Source organism: Liolophura sinensis, chromosome 7 (assembly GCF_032854445.1).
Source record: "Liolophura sinensis isolate JHLJ2023 chromosome 7, CUHK_Ljap_v2, whole genome shotgun sequence".
NCBI lineage: Eukaryota > Metazoa > Mollusca > Polyplacophora > Chitonida > Chitonidae > Liolophura > Liolophura sinensis.
The window spans coordinates 56449812-56467481 of record NC_088301.1 but is presented as its reverse complement, the minus strand read 5'-3'; the positions used below and the strand labels follow the sequence as shown (position 1 = coordinate 56467481).

The window sequence follows — 17670 nt, the reverse complement described above, 5'->3', positions numbered from 1 at the left end:
GACAAATCACTGGGCCATTAAGAAAACTGTAGTTTAACGCCAGTTTTACGTCTGAAGACGAAGGCTGTGACGCTTTTTTGTACTTTTATATCTAAATTGCATAATGAGAAATAAAAATCAACCATTTCATAGAAACCTTAGTAGGCCTAGAGCCTACATATATATCATGCATACCCAACCTAACATACTGAAACTATACACTGAAAAGGAACAGCACACCAATTTTCAACAGCCATTAGGAAACATATCAACTAAATAACACGGAAAATCAAAATTATACAATAAATTTATAGCTCTGTCCATAAGTGTGTTTCGGAAATACGTGCAAAAAAAATGAGCTGAACACTAGCAATAGCTAGGTTAACTTGGGCACAACTAGAAGAAAGTCAGAATATGTGTTTTTATGATATCTGTACTATGGTGGCCTTTATGAGCCAAACTGACGGTATCTAGGACCTCACATCACCTTTTTTTCCCCTGATGTTCACCAGATGGAAGGAATTTTTAGGAACATTATTTCAGTAATCTTTCACTCATGGGCAAAGAGAGTTTTTCCAACATTCAGTGTTGAGATTACAGATGGAAAACCTTCCTGTGACGTCAGAGTTCCTAAACGTATGGCACATGAAGCCCACTTTTTTATTTAAAAAAATAAACGAAAGTATATTTGTGCATAGTTTTAAGTGGTCTATGTAGTGAAGCCTACTTCGTTTTTTAAAAGTTCTTTTCCTTTAAACCATCTCGTCCACAGGCAGGCCTACCAGACCTATATTTTCATAATACTGGAGTCCACGGTTACATTATCATATTTCCAAGATTTCATTAACTCTTAAGAATGTCCACTTGTAATGTAACTCCTGTTTGAGGGCTATCATTTAGCTTCAGCCCTACGACAGCCAGCATGTGTACAAATTGTGCGCGTCAAGCCTACGTTACATATACACAGTTTGGAGACAAAGGTTAGCATCTGCCAGAAGACTTGCACCTTGTTGAGGCATCGACTTCCTTAACCTTCATAAAAAAATAGAATAAGCGTTAAATACACCAAAAACTACACAGCACACTTTCTAGTACAAACACCTTTTTTACATAAAAAAAAAATTATAAGAAAATGTTCTTGGCGACGAGTCCCAGCGTGGAGCAGTCTCAGTGTGGAGCAGTCCCTGCGTATTGGTACACTGATGGGCCCTACTGGTTTCACGAAGCATACTTATTAATAAGTAGCCCTCAGCAAAGTGCACTTCATATCTCTACAACATACGTCGTCATGGTAGTTAAGGGCAAACTTAGCAAAGTGAACTTCATGACACTGGCAAGGCAAGAGTCTAGTAGCGTCGAGGTGAACTGATGGGTACTGTTGGCAGAGGCAGCCAGATAATAAATCAAATCCATACACGTGGAATATCCTCATGTTTTTGAAGTCAGTCACTTTACTTCTCGTAAGGTTATATTTTGGGCACAATTTCCAAGAATACGGATAATATATAAAGATGAGGTTACAACATTTTATAACATACAATTACGGCTACTTTGGTAACTTGGTATCAGCTGGGACTAATATAACATATTAACCCCACTCAGCGGTAAAGCCTGTTTTTGAGTGTCATGAGATCTATAGTTTAACGGCTAGGCTACGTCATATTTATCAGCCTTCAAAAAAGCAAATATTTTCATTGTTTTCCTCAAATGTGTGTAATTATGTATGAAATATCAATACAAATTACTGAATATAATGTACTAACTCACGTCAACCAACACCTGCTCCCAGGTGTACGACGGGGTGATCATTCTCCACCAGCCCATGTAGGTGTAAAAGTGTAATTACATGTTATAAATGTTCGCGCAAATTCATTAGCTTGGCATGCTAAGGTCCAACTGAACAATTTTGTATTCTCGCCTTTCCAATCTCATTCCTGTGTTCTAGGAGAATCATGATTGCAGGCCATAAAAATGACCTATAATACCATTGATGTTAGAATTATTCAGATTTCACCTTCCAGATGTTTGAAACTACAGTGTATACATGATTCATTGTGTTTTATCATTCACTTCCTTTTTTATTTATTGTTAGGGTCTATTATATTACTTCAAGAGGTTCAGGGCTGGGTAGCACAAATTTGGCTTTTTCATACTTTAGGTAAATATAGATTGCCCATAAACAAACATGTATACATGAACTTAATTAAAATGCTCTGAAAAAGCAGTTAGCTAAATGTTCATCCAAATTTTTTTTTCAAACTACATAATATGTATGTGTGTGTGCAACTGTACATTTCTCTGACAAGCATGCAGCAACATTGTTTGTAAATAATCAAGACAAACACTAACTCATTTGATGTCATATATATATATGTATTTTTAAAAAGTCAACATTTGCAATAATATATTGAGTAATCATGTATCTTGTGCTAGGTGAAATCATTAACAACATTTTAAATATTTTGTTTGTACAAATTTGCAAATGGCACTTTAAGTAGTAGAACAAAAAAAAAATTGTCCATGCAGTGCCATTTGTGTATCTTAAAATGCTGTCCGTAGATGATAAATCAAATGATGCTTGCTAGGTCGATTCATTAACAACGCTTTTCAATATTTGGTCTGTGCAAATTCACAAAGGGCACTTCAGGAGGTAGAAGAAAAAATCTGGTGCCCATTCAGTTCCATTAGTGTGTCTTCAAATGATGTCCACTGATCCTAAATCCAATCGTGTTGCGTTCCTCTAAAGCCTACCACTGGAAGAAGTAAGCAAGCTCCTCTTCCTCTCGGCTGGCCTGGTCAGCCCCACTGTCCTCTTTCTTCTTCACCTGAGGAGGTTCTGATCTGAACACAAGTCGCTTGCCCATCTACAAAATATAACCACATCTCCAATAACAAACAAACCAAAGTGATATCATGGTTAAAAATATTCTAAAACTTGAAATGAAAAAATGAATGAGAGAATACCAAGTGTTCCATTCTTGATCATGTTAAAAAAGAATATGCGTTGATACTTTGCCCATAGTCTACTTAACATGAAAATATGAAAGAAATTAAGCAGGTCAGTTCTTTTTCCCAAGATATTGTTAAAAATTATATATCATACCGTTTTCTTTGGCTCTGCCTTGGCTCTTTCTAAAGCCCTCTTAACTCTCTCTTCTTGGTGTATGCGCTGTTGCTCTAGCTTCTCTTCCCTGAACTTCAAACGCCTTTCCTTTTCTTTGGCCTGAAAGTACACAAGCATTTATTCTTTTTGATCCAACTATAAACAGCGTATAAACAGAATATTTCAAATTTGGTCATTATAATGTGTAAAATACTTTTTGATAAATTTAAACATATGAAGTGAATTATAGATAACCAGTCAAAAGAGTGAAATCAGTACACATGTACCCATAACCGTACCTATTTGAATATATTTTGTAATAAATTACCTTCTCAGCAGCCTCAACTTTGTCTTGTGGCATCATTTCAATCTGCTCAAAGAGTTCCTCAAGTCTGTTTTCTATGTTTGTCAACATTTGAAGAGTGCTGAAAGCAATTGGTTTAAACATCAGTACAACACATATTGCCGTCACATAAGCTTTATAGGGCTATCTCCCCCTAGTGCATCCAAAAGCCAGAGTTGTCTCCCCAACTGCGATTAACTCAGCAAGTTCTGACCTTTGGTTGTATAATCAGCAAAAGTTTTGTAAGTTCCCCAAAAAATGATATTTGCTAACCTTTAAAAATGAATTAATTCAATAATTACAACACATTAAGCCAAACAGACTTACCTGATATTGGCTTCATTGTCACCAATGCAACTTCTGTAAACGGCTTCTACCTTTTTATTCAGCTGTTGTAACATTATTTCTTGGTCTTGGGCTTTAAATTCTCCATAGTTAAACATTCTGAAAAGTTAAAAGACAAAAATGTTATGTGTTTTCAGTATCAATATATATTTCTATCATTCACAAAACAGGGCAGTTTTTAGGTCATCTGACAACTTTACACCTCTGCGGGCCTGAATGTAGGATACAAATTTTATGATGAGCATTTCAATGACATTCTTCATGAGCAGATTGAAGGTAAGTGGTTGATGACACTCATGTAGACTTTTACACCTGCAATCTAATGTTTAAAACTGACCGCTTCTCTTCCACCAATATGGTGAGCATATCTGTTGATAGTTAAGGTTACCCAGGGAACTTTGTTTCCTTCAAGTAAATCACTGACCACCATCATACCTGAAAATTTCTTGTGTACCATAGCACATCAAGCAAAACAAGTCATGAATCTCGTACCTTGATTTCATTTCCAAATCTGCTGCTTTTTCCTCTTCCCGAACTATTGCTGTATTAAGCTTATTGATTTGTTCCTTTAATATTTGTGTTTCTTTTTCCCTGATAAGTAAATAAATGAAAATAAAAAAAGCAAAGCAGTGAGATTGTTGCAACTGATCTGTCGAACAGTTTTCACTTAAACAGTAATAATACACAGCTTAGATATAGCAGACATTTGTAAGCTTAAATCATTGATATGAAGTTGTTAGCTTTCTGGTCATTTACACATTCCTACATGGTACACAGAATGGTCATTTTTGAAACCAGTACTTTGATTTGCTTTCAATTTATTCACCAAAGCAAATAATGAAGAATAAAAATATGTTGTATAACAATTAACTCAAAAAAGACTTACATTTTCACTTTTGTAAATTTAATTGTTTGTTTCATTTCCTCCAAGGCTTCTTCTGTCTCCTGGCTGTTTTGTATCAAAGACAAATTCTGTTCCTCAAGCTCTGCAAATATGTCTAATAACTGTTGGCTGTCTGTGAAGTATAAGTCTAAATCCTGCAAAACAAACAAGAGTAATTGTTCAATTTAAATGAAATAAAATTAAATAAAGTAGGCATTATCTAAGTCATTTCTTGTAGATTCCAAAAAATGTGGGGTTTTTTTACTATTTTTACAGCGAGTAAAATGCAAAATGAAAGAACACTGAAGTACTGCAGTGGAGCTTTTCTGTCATATTGGATAGGGTAAAGAACAGTAACATCACAGATTCTTTTTAGTCCTGGTACGAGGGAAAATCTGCCAGCAAATGGTTGTCAGTTCCCGCTAGGCATGAGATAAATAGGTACAGGGAAAACCTATAATAATCATTCTTACATCATCACTGTCTGTCTCTTCTACTGGCTCTGGCACTGGAGTAACTGCAGCAACTGCTGCAACAGCTTCCATGGCATTCCTTAAAAATAAATTTAGACCATATAGTTTCAGTAATTTTTACATCACTGGAAAATTTACTGAAATGCAAAACCCCAAGATGTCCAGCTGGAAGATAAGTGGAGGGTGCCTTTGAAACTGCTATTCAATATAACTGTTATTAATATTACTTCTGTCAGTTTCATACAATAAATTAACTAAAATGCATACCTTATATATTACATACGGTGCAGAGTTTACGCAGCACTTACGACTTAGGAGTGATGGATCCCCTGTGCATCATGCTCATCCTGCCTGGCACTTTCCTCTTCACCTTCAGATCAGCAGGTGTTTCAGGTTTATCTTCAGCAGGAATGGAGGGTTTCCTGTTGATTGCATTCTTTTCTCGCTCTTTTCTGCGCTCTTCACGCCTGATTTGTCTTGCCTTCTCCCGCTCTTCCTGGAGTTCCTGTTTGTGATAAGAAAGAATGTGCAATGCTTGGTGAGACTTTTTGAACTGAACTATTTTATGTTAGGCCAAGTATCTGTAAAAAATGCTGTAGTTGGTAATTTATTTGTTTGGTTTTTATATTGACTAACTCAACATAACTTACCTATAAGACCTTGGATATGTTTGGTTTGATAGATGGACCTAAAGTATTACTAATAAATTCTCTTGGAAACTGGACAGTGATACAAAATCGTTAACATCTTGAAATCATTAACACAAGAGTTCCCAAAGGGGGTGGGTGGAAACTTTATGGCAGATAAACTAAGAAAAAGATAAAATGAACACATACCACTGGAGTCAAACTTTCCAGGAAACGTTTGTACATCTGATATTCCTTGAGTGTGTCCTCATACTTGGATATTTCTGATTTAATGGCCATCATTTGGGCATTGATGCGTTTTATCTCTGCCACCTTCTCTAATTTTGTTTTGGTCTCCGCTTCCGCTCTGAATAAGAAGGACACGAACTCAATAAAGATGTGGAACTGGTACAAATAAGCACAGGTCATCATTCACCAGATGGTCTGAACTGATTCAGCTAAAATCAATAACCCTGACCAGTGAGACTGCAAGCTTGAATCCAGCCACTCTTTCAGCTGCAGTCTAACATCAGGACAGGTGTCTGATATCTGCAGAGATGCTGGAGATGATTTCCCCTTGGCTCTGCCTAGTGTCTCAACACAAAAACCTGACTGTTGTGACACAGTTGGAACTGGTCCTAATGACAAACCCAAAACAAATAAATAAACTGAAATAATGAGTAAGTCATGTCTGTGAGCTGACGTGGTGAAACTGGTATACATTAGTTGTACTAGTCCGTATTACAAGAAGTAAAGGCCCCAGCAATAAAACAAAAAAATTGTACAGAAGAAAAACTTACATTTTAATAGCTTCAACAGAATTCTTGTCATTTTCCTTCAAAAACTCATCAAACATGGCAGCATCTTCCTCCAGGTATTGTTCTGCAAGTTCCAGTTTGCGTTCTTCCGCTTGTGCAATTTCTTCCAGTTTCCTCATTTCATCTCGCTTCACACCAAGGGAGTACTGAGGTGCATACAAAGTTTGTCTGATCACTTCTGAACGCTATTCTTCAACTTTCTGAATATTATTTACCAAGCAAGGTAACTATTTATATAAATATGGAAACATGCTGTGAATAAATATTCGTTAATGGGTAATATTTTTAATAATTTTATTTATCCCCATGCACTGCCTGTAATCATGCTAATAGAAGATGGATCTGATAAAGATAATACAATAATTTTCATATAGGGAACTGTGATTGTCAAATTATGATAATCCACATATTCTTTCTCGATTTCTTACCTACCTGAACCAAAAACATTTCCCTTTTCTTGTTGATGTACTCAGCCAATGATTCCTTTTCCACATGACGATCTAAACAAGAAGAAACAATGAATTTTTAATTTACAAACTGAACCTTGATCCTTTTTTTGTGCTAACAGACTTTGAACGTGATTGCTCTGGCCCTATTAACAGTCCCAGTATACACATTGCCTTTATGGATACTGATGCACATGGGATCACATACTAAGCTTCCACTTTCCACAACAGTTAACAGATTTATGATACCCAATATAACCTCTCTTAACTTGTGCATATGTATGCACTCTACTCCATTCATGGGTGATAAAAACAGGAAAGAGGACAAAACTAACAGCTGCACTTTGGCTGTCTTGACACACTTCTGATAACTATGTGTATATGGTGTTTACCTCTTGTAACAGCAATGGTAAACTGCGGATCATCCTTTACGGCCACTGCTTTGTCAGAATCTTCTTCTTTTTCGTCCTCCTCAGAATCAGCTGGGTGAATCATACCAGCGGTGCGAAAATTAATTTTCGAAGCATATGTCGTTTTTTTCGTGAACTTTAAGCTGTCTTTGACGAACTCTTTCCTGTATAATAATAATGCAAATTAATAACATATTTGTAGGAGAAGCAATAGAGTGACTCATATCTGGGTCATTAATCCTTTTCAACTTTTTACTGTATTGACCAATTAATACTTAAACACTTTTGGCCTTAAACCACTTACAGCCAATAACCTTTTAGTTTCAGAAATTTTAATGCAGCATGATCTAAGTAGCAACTGCACTTCAAAACATTTTACAAAATATACCTGTTTCTTCCGTTGTCTTTCCTTGTCTCGTAACATGAAAATGTCACTTTCTTGAGGCATCTTAAAAGGATTTCCTGGAGGCACTAACTCATCTGGAAAATTCGAATAATTATCTCTACATTACACTTCCTGACCTACATTCATAATGCAAATACATGTACCTTTATTGAGACTCAAGTATACATTGCAAGGACATCAGATGTACAGAACCACAACGCACAGACAGGCCAGTATATATTGAACAGTGGAGCTCATTCTTATCTTCACCTGAAATGACAGATTGTCTGCTTGATCCAGATTTTGCTGAATTTGGAAAAGTCACTCTCCCCGATTGGCGTGAAACAACCTCCTGTCCTGAAACAAGACCAACATGTACTGCTAATTACATGTAGTCATTATAATCACATATTGCTTATTTTAGTGCTGCACGAACCATACATATACCAACAACACAATCAGTCTGATGCAATTTTAGATATTAAGCACCTAAATGAACATTTTATGACAGATCTGAGCTCTGTTAACGATTATAACTACAGTGTGCAATAAGCAATATTCTGTTTTTGCCATAGTGCAGTTCTGCTTAACTTTAACTTCAACACTCTGACACATACCGGTACATTATTCTAACACCATAATGACATCTGAAGTAAGCAACACTTCAATAAAAGAAAAAAAACTTACTTGATTTCTTGCCTGAACCATCTGAACCTTGTATAGACAAGGGGGATTTGGGAGTGTCACCCATTGTCAGTTGTTTAGTGCTGATAGATTCCAATCTGCAACAGTGAAAGTCAGCATATAAAAGTCTAATGCTGACATGTAAGCCAACTTACAGTAAACTCTAGGACTATATACAGTTTGCCACACAATCCCATACAGAAAATTAATCCGCATTACATGTGACTTAAGTCATAATCCCAAAAACAATACAGATGAAGACTAATTAAAAATGATGGTATGTAACTACAAATAAAATGAAATGTTTTTCAAAATAAAATAGAGAAAAGAAAAAAACGACTACAGATATTCTGTAAGTATACACTGAATACAGCATGTTGAATCATTTTCGCCTCAGTTCTATCACAGTATCAGTATCCATTCAGAAAATGTTTCATTTTCTCTTATTACTTTCGCTACTTTGCATCCTTTTACGCTCACATGTGTTCAATTCAGTTTTATTCGTGTTATTCACAGGTTAAATAATCCACTGTGCAAAAAAAAAAAAAAAAAAAAAATTGCTCATTAACCCGTAGGCCTACCGCGTGAAGTGCCGTAGTGGAATGAACAACCAAAACCTACACACTAGCATTGAAGTGCCAGTTATTTTATTTACCTATTTCTCTTTCCTTCTGTATAACTAGCGTAACTAGCAGCTTAATTACTGTCCAAACAGCGGAGATTAAAACACTTACCTTCAAATGCTGCAGGAAAATGAAACGAGGTACAACTATTACGCGCACACTGGTCTTTTCGGTGATTCTGACAGCTGACTTCCATTGAAGTTGACATTTGTATCCTAGCAACTGTCACGTGGGCGGGTTGACGCTTGCAGGGAGCGGTCCGTGCGTAGTTTTTGTTCAGATTCTGCATTGTAATATTTGACGCGACAGCGACTAGCATTTCGGTAAATAACGTGTAACACTTTCTATTATACCAAAAGAAACAAAGAAAAAATAGATTTTATGAAACAATATTGAACTCTAAGGCTACATGGATTTCAATATATTACAGGTCATTTGAACTGTAAAGATAAAATGGCGGCGCCCATGTGGAGATGTGCGCTAGAGGCGCTAAGGACAAATCAGATGAAAGCTTTACTAAGTAATGCCAAAAAGCAAATCCATTCAATATTTTTAACATTTCAAATGATCTATAAGTGTCATAAATCATGTTTGCTGCATTTCTGGTAGGTTTATTTACCCTGCACCATTGGGGTTGCATAGGAATACCCATAAACTTTTAAGTCCAAGGGGCAGTCCAACAAAACGGCAATGAGTATCGACTCAAAATCCCGTATTCAGCGGTGTGTAATTTTTCAACATTCAAGCAGTGTTTACCGAGTTATCATATTTTAGACCATTCCCGTTTAATTTCTGTACCTTGCATTTTTTAATTTTAAACATGTTAAAAGGAAGGACACATTGTCAGAAATTTTGGAATCCAGCTTGCGGACCTTTCGTGGCAGAATTCAACAAAAGCTTATTTCATTACTTGCCATTCATTGGCCGTTGTTCTCCTGGTGAAACTTTGATTGCCAAGTGGTTCGCTTCGAAGTTGGGAATCCTGGGATCAAACCTAGCCCACAGTCAAGCTGGTCATTCCTACCGCAACGCCCAGCTTCAGTCATATAGACTTCCACGCGGACAGTTTCACTGACAAAAAAAAAACGGCTTGAACCATACCTTTTACCTTTACTTTTGCTATCTACAAATTTGTTACAACGCCCAAAATGTAATATGTCAAGGCCAGCATTGGTGAACCATCTTTCAACAGTAATCCAGCCCTCTAAACTTTCTAATTGGACAACTTAAATCAACGTCTGCCATGGTTTGAATTTTTTTTTTCATCTTCAGGCAGAGTGATGGGCCGAGAAAATTTTATCCCACCCATCAATCTGTTTGCAAGGCATGCAATTCTTAAAGAGAATGTTGGGTGGGATAAAACTTTGTGAAATATTCTTGAGTATGTCGTAAAACACTGATCAAATAAATCAACATTGGGAAAATTATGTGTTGGAATTTGCTTATCGTAAAACATTGCCATCTGTACACAGCAATATTGATATGTAAGTCATGTAAATTATATTTGTATGGAGAACTTTGTTATACCATTTTGTTACAAATTATTTAACTGAACATAACTCAGAAGCCAGCAAGAGTCTTGAATAGTTCAGTGAATTTACATGAAACTAGTACAAAAAGAGCCAGTTGAAAGACACCGCAGTAATTGGACTAAAATGATGTTACACAATTTAACCATGATAAAGCACTCGCCCTATTAGTCAAGACAAGAAGGGTATTACTCATGCCTTGTTTAATCCGTGCCTTTGGGGTATTTGGTGGAGCCCTGTAATCAATCATCATATATTTTTAGACTTCATTAGCTTATCTTTTTTTAGTTCTCATTAGTATGCTCTTTCACTGGACAGGAACAACCTCTATAATTCAGACTGTGAAAAGGTGTAAAGTGACTGGAACAGAAACCAATCAGCATAGGTATGACTCAAAGTGTGCACATGTATTTCAAAGTATGTATTAGTCTAATTTTGTAAGTGGATCTTTATGAATCTTTGTCAGAATTAACGACTTACCAATGACTTGTGTATGTGTATAAATATGTCCTAAACACACTGAATAAGTTGATGTTAATAAGCTGTGTGAAGCAGGGTTTTCTTTATGTACAGTAGTTGTTTACTTAGTGAAAACATAGTTACTCTTCACCTTTTCTGCCACTTTTTCTATACACTGATTTTTTTTTTCTATATCAGAAATTTCAGAAAACAGAATGTTGGTGTGTCAGAAGATGGAAGAACAATACTACTATGGCATCCAAAAGAAAAATTCCCATATGAGCATTCAAAGGTTTTGCATTGCATTTTAACTTAGAAATACTTTTTAGCTTGTCCATTTTGAAGTAAGGAGAGGATGTTGTGAGATGGGACAACAATGGCGATGTCAGCGTTGGTGTTGGTGTCCGGTTAAGTGTGTTTTTTTCAAGCTCCTGTATAATGGGTTCTCATGCATGGATTGAGGGTTTTTTTTTATCTACATAGTCTAAGGTATGGTGTGTAAATGTACATACCTAAACTACCACACTGATTTTTATGAAAATTACAAACTTGTGCATGTATGTTTAACAGCAGTTGGGTAATTATTTTCATAATTACTTCCATTTAGGACTCTTGTGATAGTGCCATGTATTCAGATTTTGTCCATGCAAGTCTTCCTGTAGTACTGAACCTATTTCCATGAAACTTAACATACATCTTCCCTATCACCTAAACTTTTGCATGTTTAAGTTTAATTTTAATCAGGTAATTATTATTGTAAGTACTCCCGTTTAGGTACTTACTGCAATAATGGATTTTCATGTACACAGATTTTGTCCATGCATCCCCTGCTATAGTATGGCACCAATTTCCATTAAACTTTGTGTATATTGTTTATATCATCTAAGGACATTTATGGTTAGAACGTCAACCTTGAGGTCGGGAGAGCCCCAGGATCAAACCCGTGGTGTGTCATACCAAAGATTTTGAAAATGGTACAGGTTGCTGCCTCGCTTGGCACTCAGTACTGAGAGGTTAGAGCAAGGAAACATGGCTGGTTGTCCCGGTGTCAGTATAATGTGACTGGGAGTGGTGTCTTCGGCATGATATTTCAATCACATGGACTTGCCCTGCCACAAGAAGACACAATATATATGTATACACACCTAATGACTCCTTGTCGTCATATGACTGAAAAATTGTTACGTACCACATTAAATCCCAAGAATACATACGTATATGTATATATCATCTAAACATCTACATGGTTAATAATAATGACAGTCTAATTCTCATTTTTATTTTCATAGTTACCCCCATTCAGGTACTTGGCGTAATAATGCCTTTCATGCATGCGAGTGCATGTGCAAGCTGAAGACACATTTTAATTTTTTCAAATGTTGGGGATGAAAGGGAGTATTTTGGACATCCAGATTCTGTGTATGATGTGCACAGCTACATGTACATAGGGCCTACTTTTGAAAGGTTGAACATTTTTTATTGGTTTTAGTTTTATTGGCTTTGTGAATGTTTTATTCATTTTGATTGATAAACATTCAGTGTAAAAATGTATCAGTGATATAAACATTTTATTTTCTGTAGTAATCTTCTCTAGAAGGCCTCCATACAGGGTTACAATTTCTTCTACACAGGGTCTCTGTGATTATTTTTTTTCGAGGTTTATAGACTTGAAATTAGTTATCTGTAGTAATCAAGAAAAGGTCGTGTTGGGCTACACATTTTGTGCCTAGGCCTACCTACATGTAGGGAAACAGGAAAGGTATTGGTAACCAGGTTCTGACGATTTTACCAGATTTGTCATCATGTTCCTGTTTTGTGGAACACCTCCTCTATTCTCTAATGAACACAGATTTCTCTAAGCCTTTCACGTAGGGCTACACTTTCTTATAGTACATCTTTATTAGTTCTAGGAGCTTATGGCACTGACCAGTGCGTGTGCCTTCCTATACTGTGATGAAATGTTTAAAGCATCCCCGCACACAGTGACTGTTGTCAGCTGAGTATTTCCTCAGCCATTCAGAGGGCTGCAGTGGCCACCTATTATACACATGTAGCCAATGGTGGGTAGGGATGTGCATCTAAAAAAGACCATACCGTTGAGTTGTTGCTCGAAAGCCCCACAAGGAAGCTTTTTTACTATGATAGCTCAACACTTGCTCAGTCATTCACAGGATTGCAATTCCTACCCATAGTATATGGATTGCCAAACGCCTACTGCGCCTTTTGTCTTTTGCCACTGCAACTATTTAAAACTGTAGAAGATATGAAGTCTTTGCTCTGCAGTCTTTATGCTTATAGCCCTATCTGTGGCAGTATAATAATTTTGTCCTTTCTTGTTGGTTTAATGGCAAAATCTTGGCACTGTCTAAGCAGAGAATAATGTCTGTGTATGACAATGCTATTCTGCTTTAGTTTGGTTGATTCAGTATTTGAACGTATCACTTGATTTGAACGTGCAGTTTTACGATCAGGTGAGCTACAAGTGTTCTCTGAATGCCTTGTTACATCTACATATAGGCTTTTTGATGTTTTTAAAAGACCACACTCATGATGGCTTCCTCTCCGGCCATTAGTGGGAAGGTCTGTCAGCAACCTGCAGATGGTCGTGGGATTCCCTCAGGCTCTGCCCGGTTTCCACCCACCATAATGCTGGCCGTCATCGTATAAGTAAAATATTCTTGAGTACGGCGTAAAAACACCAATCAAATAAATAAATAAATAAAGACCACATTTTGTAACAGGATAGCTAATGACAGCTATATGCAATGTTGAATAAATAGTTAACAGTATAAATAAAAAATATGATTAACAGTGTTGGGTCCACATTGACAATTACTTATGACAAAGACAGGTTAACTTTTATATTAATTTGACAGGCTTGGATTTACTGTAAGGTTTATCCTTGTTGAAATAACTTTTGAATGTCTCATATTTCAGCCAATACCCAGGGATAACTTACACCTTGCGGAGGTAGGCTATGTTCCTTCTACTGAACCTACTATCATTGGTCTTTTTGACAAGTTTATGGAACAAAGGCCATTGCAGTGTTACTACCTTGGTGAAAATTTCAGTTTTTCAAGACTATACTGACATAGTGTTGATTTTCAGAGGTGTTATGTGTCTGTATGATTCCTTCTACATGCACTCTCTTTCTGTAAGATATTCTTTCTGAAAACAGAATTTTAAATACCTTCACAAAACTAGTTGTAAAGTTTTGAGAAGTTTTGAGAATCTCAAAATTGATGGGTGTCATGCAACACAGAGTTTATCTGCTTAGATGCAGTTACAATCTGATTTACTACACTGCAGTGGCCAAGAGGTTAAACATTCACTTGGGGTGAGTCGGAAAATCAGTAATCTTTGCACTTCCTTGGCTTGGCACTCAGCTTATGAGGAATCCCAGGTATCTGTCAGCCTTTTGTCATTATGACAAGGTGTCTGGTCTGGTGTCCTTGGTATGTTGTTTAAGTGAGGTAGCACTACTTAGGGCCGGTCTGCTACAAGGAAACACTATTATGAAGTTACTGACATCATGTTGAAAATGACATTAAACCTAAAGTAAACAAACACAGAATCACAAAGATGTCTTAGCCTTAATTCTGACTCAGTCATCATTTCAAAACAGTTTAATTCTCTGAAATTGTTACCTACCTGGGGAATTTTAATACTTACAAGTTATCTTAGATGTTCATAACAAAATTGAGAACTTTGTGTTTAGGTTTAAAAGTAAGTTTAGGAATTATACCACAAGTTTAGACTAAACCTGACTTATGTCAGAGATAGCTTTGTGTATAAATGGAGTTTAACATCATTGTATCATGTATAATGTATATTCAGAACTGAAACAAAGCCTAGAAATGAATTCACAAGATAATTGACCAAGGAGAAATGCACAATTATGTTGTGAGCATGAAATCTTTAAGTTGTGCGCATTACTTAACAAAGGTCTCATGTGCAGAACATAATTGTGCATTTCTTTTGGTCATTTATTTCGTGAGAACGGCTTATTAATAAAAAAAAACATAACTGACACTTGTAAAGGTGTATTTTTTTTCTGCTTAGATTTTTTTTGATAACCAGGTCACTTTTACGGTTACATAAATATCAGTCCATCTGTTACTTTCTATTTTTATTTGTGTATTACAGTATCTGAAATATTACTGATCATAATTTACAGGGCGATTCTGCTTTGCGAGTCCAGCATCGGATATCAGACAAGTATAGATTCAAACCCACAGGACCAAATATCAGTGAGCTTTCAGGCATGTTCTTTACCACAAAGCACAGGTGGTATCCAAAGTAAGTCACTTTCAAAATAACCAGCATCTATTTGACCTCCACAGACAACTCTGTAATTTGCTGTGTTTCTGTCTGTCAGATTGTCAAGTTTTTGACATATTATTGTCAACATAAGCCATTCATTATTTCCAATGACCTGTTTGATGCTCGGTTTGGCTCCTTGGGATGTGCAATGAAAAACGAAGTTCAGCACACATCACTTTGTGAAGTTCAGCACACATGACTTTGTGAAGTTCAGCATACATTACTTTGTGAAGTTCATTCATACATTATTCTTTGAAGTTCAGCACACATTACTGTCAAGTTCAATCATACATTATTCTGTGAAGTTCAGCACACATTTCTTTTAAGTTCAGTCACATATTATTTTGTGAAGTTTGGCGCACATTACTGTCAAGTTCAGTCATACATTATTCTGTGAAGTTCAGCACACGTCAAGTTTAATCACACATTACTATGTGAATTTCGGCACAAATTACCGTCAAGTTCAATCATACATTATTCTGTGAAGTTCAGCACACATTACTGAACTCTGTGAGAATCATTACGCATTACCCTGTGAAGTTAATAACACAAGAGAACTTTGCATTGCATATTACTTTACTCTATAAAGTTCATCATACATTACTCTATTCATTGAAGCTGATCATAGATTTTTTGCCATGCTCTTCTTTCAAGAACAAAAATATTGTTACTGTAAAGTTTACTTTGTCTTATGCAGACATCATTTATTTTTATTTGTAGACCATCAAAGAAATACAGAAAAAGACATCCCCCAAAAGACAGAGATGGATTATAGATTTGAATTTGGGTGATTGACTTGTGGTCGTGGCACGAGACATTATCACTGACTCAGTAGAGACTGGTACATCAGACGTCAACATTTGCTGTGTTACGGTGAACATTTATTGTTAAAGATCTCACAATTTTCCCTTGGCTTGGGATGAAAATTTGAGACCTTGTGAATGATATTGCCATAATAATGCTGACACTGGCACTCAAGGGCTCATGTGCTTTTGATATATCACTGAACACAACTGGCATATATTTATAAGCTTGATGAGTGAAAGGTACTGTGGTTATTCTGTAGTGTTGAATGGAGACTAACTAATAAAGTCCTAAAAATGTTGTTTGTATCCCGTGCCATTGAGTATGATTCTCGTTTTTTGGGGCAAGTTATTCAAAAGTGTATTTAGATTTAAGCAAGATCTCCATTGAATTTTAGGATGTGAACATTTTAGCGCAACTTAGTTTTTCAAGATAGCACATGTCCTGAGTCATCATTTCAAATGCTATGAGCAGATTCAAGGTGTACCAGCAACATACGGATGGTCCTGGGTTTCGCCCGGGCTAGGCTTAGTTTCCTCCCTCCATCATGCTGGCATATGTGTCATATAACATGTGAAATACCCTGAAGTATGGCATAAAATAACAATCAAAAAAATTCATAAACAAAAGCGCAGATTAACCCCGTATTGTCATCATAGCTCATTTGCATGCAGTTCTTAAACAGTATAATGTTGGATTGCTGCAACAGGCCCTTGACTGAAAATGTTCAAATCCTGCTCTGATTTGCCCTTTTGGCTGTATAAGTGTTAGTAGTATTGCCTGGCCAGTAGTGACCATGCTTACCAAGCCTTAATTGAAGATAAAGCTAAAATTGGGGTGTGGCCAAGTGGTCAAAGTGCTTGCCCACAAAACATGAGATCTCTCTTTGGGGTGGGAAGGAGAGATGGGGGGAAATTGCCCTAAAATTCCTAAAACAAAAGTGCATTTTTAGAGGCAAGTGAATGTCACAAAATATTATTTTTGGTGCTGAAACTTACAATTTTCCAGTAGAATATCATCCCATGTTCCAAGCAAACCTCAAAATACCTTTCTACAGTCAAAAAAACTCTCAGGATCATGAAAAATGGGCAAGTCTGTTATGGACGAAATTTATGGTCATTTAGGGTAGACCCCTACCTCAAGGACTTATGGCTGCTTTTATTGTTCTCAAAGTCTTGGTGACTATATACAGTTTGTGGTGGAACTGTCCGGTCCTGAATGAAAGTTACTGAAAACCGTTCGTTTATCCATCAATATCACTCAATGTCAAATGTGGAAAACCTGTATTAAATTTGCCAGATTCAAGTGGTTTAGTCTAAGCTCTGGTTTCCTGCGCGCACAGCGCTGGCTGCATTGTAAAGGAAGCCAAAACTTCTTAGGTATGCTGTTAAACAACAATCAAATAAATAAATACTGAGTTATTATAGCCTTTGGCAT

At 36.4% G+C, this 17670-nt stretch overlaps 2 protein-coding genes across 2 annotated transcripts; one reads left to right on the top strand and one right to left on the bottom strand.

The window, feature by feature from the left end:
- Positions 1-2331: 2331 nt before the first annotated feature.
- On the bottom strand, positions 2332-9315 carry LOC135470480 (cilia- and flagella-associated protein 100-like). Its single transcript, XM_064749455.1, is given in 17 exon segments — positions 2332-2843; positions 3083-3202; positions 3411-3507; positions 3753-3869; positions 4263-4361; positions 4657-4808; positions 5127-5205; positions 5435-5631; positions 5963-6119; positions 6553-6716; positions 7003-7070; positions 7409-7553; positions 7555-7590; positions 7815-7906; positions 8082-8168; positions 8499-8593; positions 9230-9315. Coding segments are annotated over 16 exon segments (1791 nt in total). The 5' UTR covers positions 8563-8593; positions 9230-9315; the 3' UTR covers positions 2332-2726.
- A 256-nt stretch (positions 9316-9571) lies between these two features.
- Positions 9572-17665, top strand: LOC135470483 (large ribosomal subunit protein mL42-like). Its single transcript, XM_064749457.1, has 6 exons — positions 9572-9638; positions 10966-11032; positions 11305-11398; positions 14044-14076; positions 15284-15405; positions 16150-17665. The coding sequence occupies exons 1-6, from the start codon at positions 9572-9574 to the stop codon at positions 16202-16204; spliced, it is 438 nt and encodes a 145-aa protein (XP_064605527.1). The 3' UTR covers positions 16205-17665.
- Positions 17666-17670: the final 5 nt, after the last annotated feature.